We start from the raw sequence: 3,998 nt of genomic DNA on the forward strand, positions 1-3,998 counted from the left end.
TTTAAACATAACATAGACAAAAAGAAAAATTAAGACCACAAGCTAAGAGAGAAAAAAATCTACAAAGTTACGGGTCCTGTACATTAACTTAATGAGCAGCCCCATAGGAATATTCTATATCTCTTGAGCTTCGCATCACCTTCGTTTTCCACCATCCATCATCGTCACCACCATAACTAATTTCCTTTTTCTTTCTTTCTTTCAATCATTTCAGTCTCACCCCTAATTTCCTGGAAACTTACATTTTGAAGCTATCAACGTCGCCCACTTCATATAAATATATGTTTAGGGTTTTAATTTATTCCTCATCATCATCATCAACCAGTTAGTGAATTGTCAAAACCATCTTCTTCTTTAATTCCCCAAATTAACTTGTTCTTTAATTATCTGAGATAATGAAGAGTAGAAGGCATCAGAAGAGCGAGAAGGGAATAAAAGTGACGTACATATCGAGCCCTATGAAGGTGAAGACGAGTGCTTCGAACTTCAGAGCTCTGGTTCAGAAGCTCACAGGGAAATGTTCCAATGTCGCAGAAGCTAATTTCATGGAGAAGAAGGAAGAAGCTCGTCAGAAGGATAATAATGGTGATAAGTTTATAACAATTAAGGGTTCATCGTCTTCGTCTTCGTCTTCTGATAATTCTTCTTCTTCTTTGGAGCTTAAACAGCAACAACAATGGAGGGTAAAAGAAGAAGCTGCTCTAGCTTGGATGAAATTACCAGATTATTCCAGTTCCTCAATGGTGGAGCCAGTGCTCAATGAACAACTTGTGTTGGATTTCTTGGGCTTTGATGCGTTCTAAATTTCATTTGTGTAGACTTATTTATTGATTTTTGATTTTTTAGTGAAAAAGTGTTTATGAATTATATTTAAAAGAAGAATTACACTCAAGTTCTTCACAACACAATTAAATAATGCAAAGTCAAGTGACAATCATCGTAACTGGACTTTGTACCATTTAATTGTGTTGTGAGGAACACAAATGTAATTCATTGATCTTAATTTGAATATCCTTGAATACTTCATGTATGAAATAGAGATATATAGAAAGAAAATCAAGATTCCTCTTACGTGGCTTTATGTGTTTGAAAGTGAGAGATCTTTTATTTTTCTAATTTTTATTTCTCTCTACATCATCACTATGATGAAGTATTTCAAAGGATTTATATTTCAAGAGGATTCAATTACCAATCAATGAGACCTCACATTGATATTGATAATGAGATTTAAAACCATGTGCTTGTGAAGAAATATATAAAATTATTGTACCTTTACTAATACGGTATCAATTTTCTTTGGCATTTATGAGCTAGTTGTTGTATAAAAAAATTTATGAGTTGAAATCTTCAACATGCTTTATTGTCAAATGGCATCAATTTTCATTGTTAGACGCTCTCTGTTTTTTTTTTTTTTTGGGTTACAGGGGATTAGTGATTGTATATTTTTTTTGTTGATATTAATAAAATTTGTCTTTTTTGCTCCAAAACAAAATTTATGACTCTAGTAGTAGACCAAAAAAAGAGAAAAAAAATACAATTATCAATCCTTATAATTTCATCGGGCTTTATTTTTAGTCTTTATACATTTTTTTTATGTTTTCAGTCTCGATAATTTCACAAAGATTGAGTGATTTTTATTTTTCAAGTTCTTATTGTTTTTATTTTTCAGTGTTTTTAGTCCCTATAATGACTAAAAACTCTAAAAAAAATTGTAGGAATTAAAAGTAAAACCCAATAAAACTATAAGACTAAAGATTATGTTTTTTCAAAAAAATTATAAGTTTAATTTTTAAATCTCCCAGAGTTAGTTGTTAATGGTATTAACATTTGTGTAAAGTTGGGAGAGTAATAAGAAAAAATATTGGGTCAAGTATGTTTCACACACACACACACAAGTTATGTCATATTCGAATTGTTTTTGTGGCATTGTTTTTTAATTAATCTCCTCAGGTGTGTGTGTATCAATGGAGTGGTGAAAAATATATATAAACTGTATAAATTATTATTACTTAGCTTGATATAAAAACACTTAAAATTAAGTAAAATATGAGTTTGAATTTAATATTATTTCATGATATTTTCTTTTTTATCATCTACATTAATATTGATGACTAAAGCATTAATTAATTAACTTTGTTTTACATCATTGTCCATTGGAGATACATTGTTCTATTATTTTTCAAAAACTATTGTTAATAGGCTAAGAATAGAAAGGTTGACGAGATACCTCATAACATTTTTTTAAGGTTGTATGAGACTAGATTTAAGATTTAAATATAATGCCTGATGTGTTGATACATACATATTATAATTCCAAATATTGAGCTATTTCATTAAGACAAAAGTTATAGAAGAGCATAAGTTTTTCTTTTAGCAATTATTTTTTTTATCAAATTAATTATCATGGATTTTGACAGAAGAGGGATCATTTCCTATGACAAACAAAATACTTGTCATTACATAAATCACTGTAAATATAATTATAGTTTATATTTTATTGCAAGAATGAGAAGTGCGCCGCATTTTGTCTTTTCATTTTTCAAAAAATAAGAGTATATATTGTCTCTGCATCATTTGATGCACCTATATAAAGATTTTTAATGTGACAAATTTTAAAATTTTAGAATACAGGTATTGGAGATATACATATATAATCATGCATATATTTAACAAATTAACATGTGGAAAATGAACAATATAAACACATTTGAGCTTTCAAAAGTAAGTTTTAATTCAAAGTTATTTCGGAACATTTAGAGGGGAAAAATCATTGAATTTAGAAATATATTGCATGTATCGTGAAGCACATGACGTATATTATATCATACATTTCTTGATCATTTTCTATAATTTTTGATCATTTTATTATAATTTTTAGTCTCTTTTATATAATTTTTGAGGGTAGTATTTTATCATTTTAGTCAACTAATAATTGAGTTAATTTTTATAACAATAAAAATTAAATTACACTATTTTTAAAAGTTTAAAAGGAATATTACACTAAAAATAAATTTAAGATCTCAAATACTTTTGACCATATAGTTTAGGAATTAATTTTTCATTTAATCCTGCTATCAATTATTTTTATATGATAATGAAAACAAAAAAAAAATCACTTTTTTCCCTTTCCTAGCATTTGCTACAAAAAAAGAGACCTCCATCAATTAATTAAAAAAAATTAAATATGGTATTGTTGGAAATTCATGAACTTGCAATGCTTTGCATGTGAATTAACAGTAGTAACCTAATGGTAGCTCCAACAATTTTAGTCAAAACTCGACCCAATAAGAACTTGCACCCACAAATTAAATTATCCTTTGTCTTGAATTTTAAATTTCAAACCCACCAAATTTGTCCAAGGATGGATCTACGGCAATATACATGATGCGAAAGATTTGAGGTTTTTGTTTAACAATAATCTTCAACGGTTCAAATGCAACAAAAATAATCTAGATTGATTTGAATTTTCATTCATGCCACAGGATAACAAAAGGGAGCTTGATAAGTTGGATATATATTTTAAATTAGAAATAATCAAACTTTTTAATTTTCATGTCATATTAATCATCGATTTGTGATCCATCAAATTTAATTTTTATTAAAATAATTCTGTGTATTTTCTTAATTCTTCACGTTAGCTACATTCTTTAAATTTTAAAATATAAATAAACTCTAAATTAATATAACATGTAAAGTATATTGATAACTTAACAAGTATGTGAATTAAATCAGAAAAAAAATGAGCCCTCAAATTCAGGTCAATTTTTATCAATGCTTATGTGTGTTCTTGTTATATATTATATATATATTCTGAAATTTCTTAGCTTATTTTTTATTACAATAAATAAGACATTCATTTCATTATTTATATGGATATGATCAATATTTATTATCCATGTTAGAAAATTTAATAATATTACCTCTTTTAAAAAAATAAATTAATAATTGGGACAAATTTAATGAATCAAATATATAAAAATTAAACTTGATAGAGCGAA

General features: G+C 26.9%; 1 protein-coding gene across 1 annotated transcript; it reads left to right on the top strand.

Annotated features, from left to right (window-relative positions):
- Nucleotides 1-335: 335 nt before the first annotated feature.
- LOC129312664 (uncharacterized) lies at nucleotides 336-1,258 on the top strand. Its single transcript, XM_054955339.1, has one exon. It carries the CDS (start codon nucleotides 396-398, stop codon nucleotides 801-803), a length of 408 nt encoding a protein of 135 aa, XP_054811314.1. The 5' UTR covers nucleotides 336-395; the 3' UTR covers nucleotides 804-1,258.
- Nucleotides 1,259-3,998: the final 2,740 nt, after the last annotated feature.

Source organism: Prosopis cineraria, unplaced genomic scaffold (assembly GCF_029017545.1).
Source record: "Prosopis cineraria cultivar Desert tree isolate PC_DT_omini unplaced genomic scaffold, ASM2901754v1 PC6, whole genome shotgun sequence".
In the NCBI taxonomy this organism is placed as follows: domain Eukaryota; kingdom Viridiplantae; phylum Streptophyta; class Magnoliopsida; order Fabales; family Fabaceae; genus Prosopis; species Prosopis cineraria.

Bases quoted from the DNA above. Each gene is read 5' to 3' on its own strand.
- LOC129312664 (XM_054955339.1), top strand. From the start codon at position 396: ATGAAGAGTAGAAGGCATCAGAAGAGCGAGAAGGGAATAAAAGTGACG.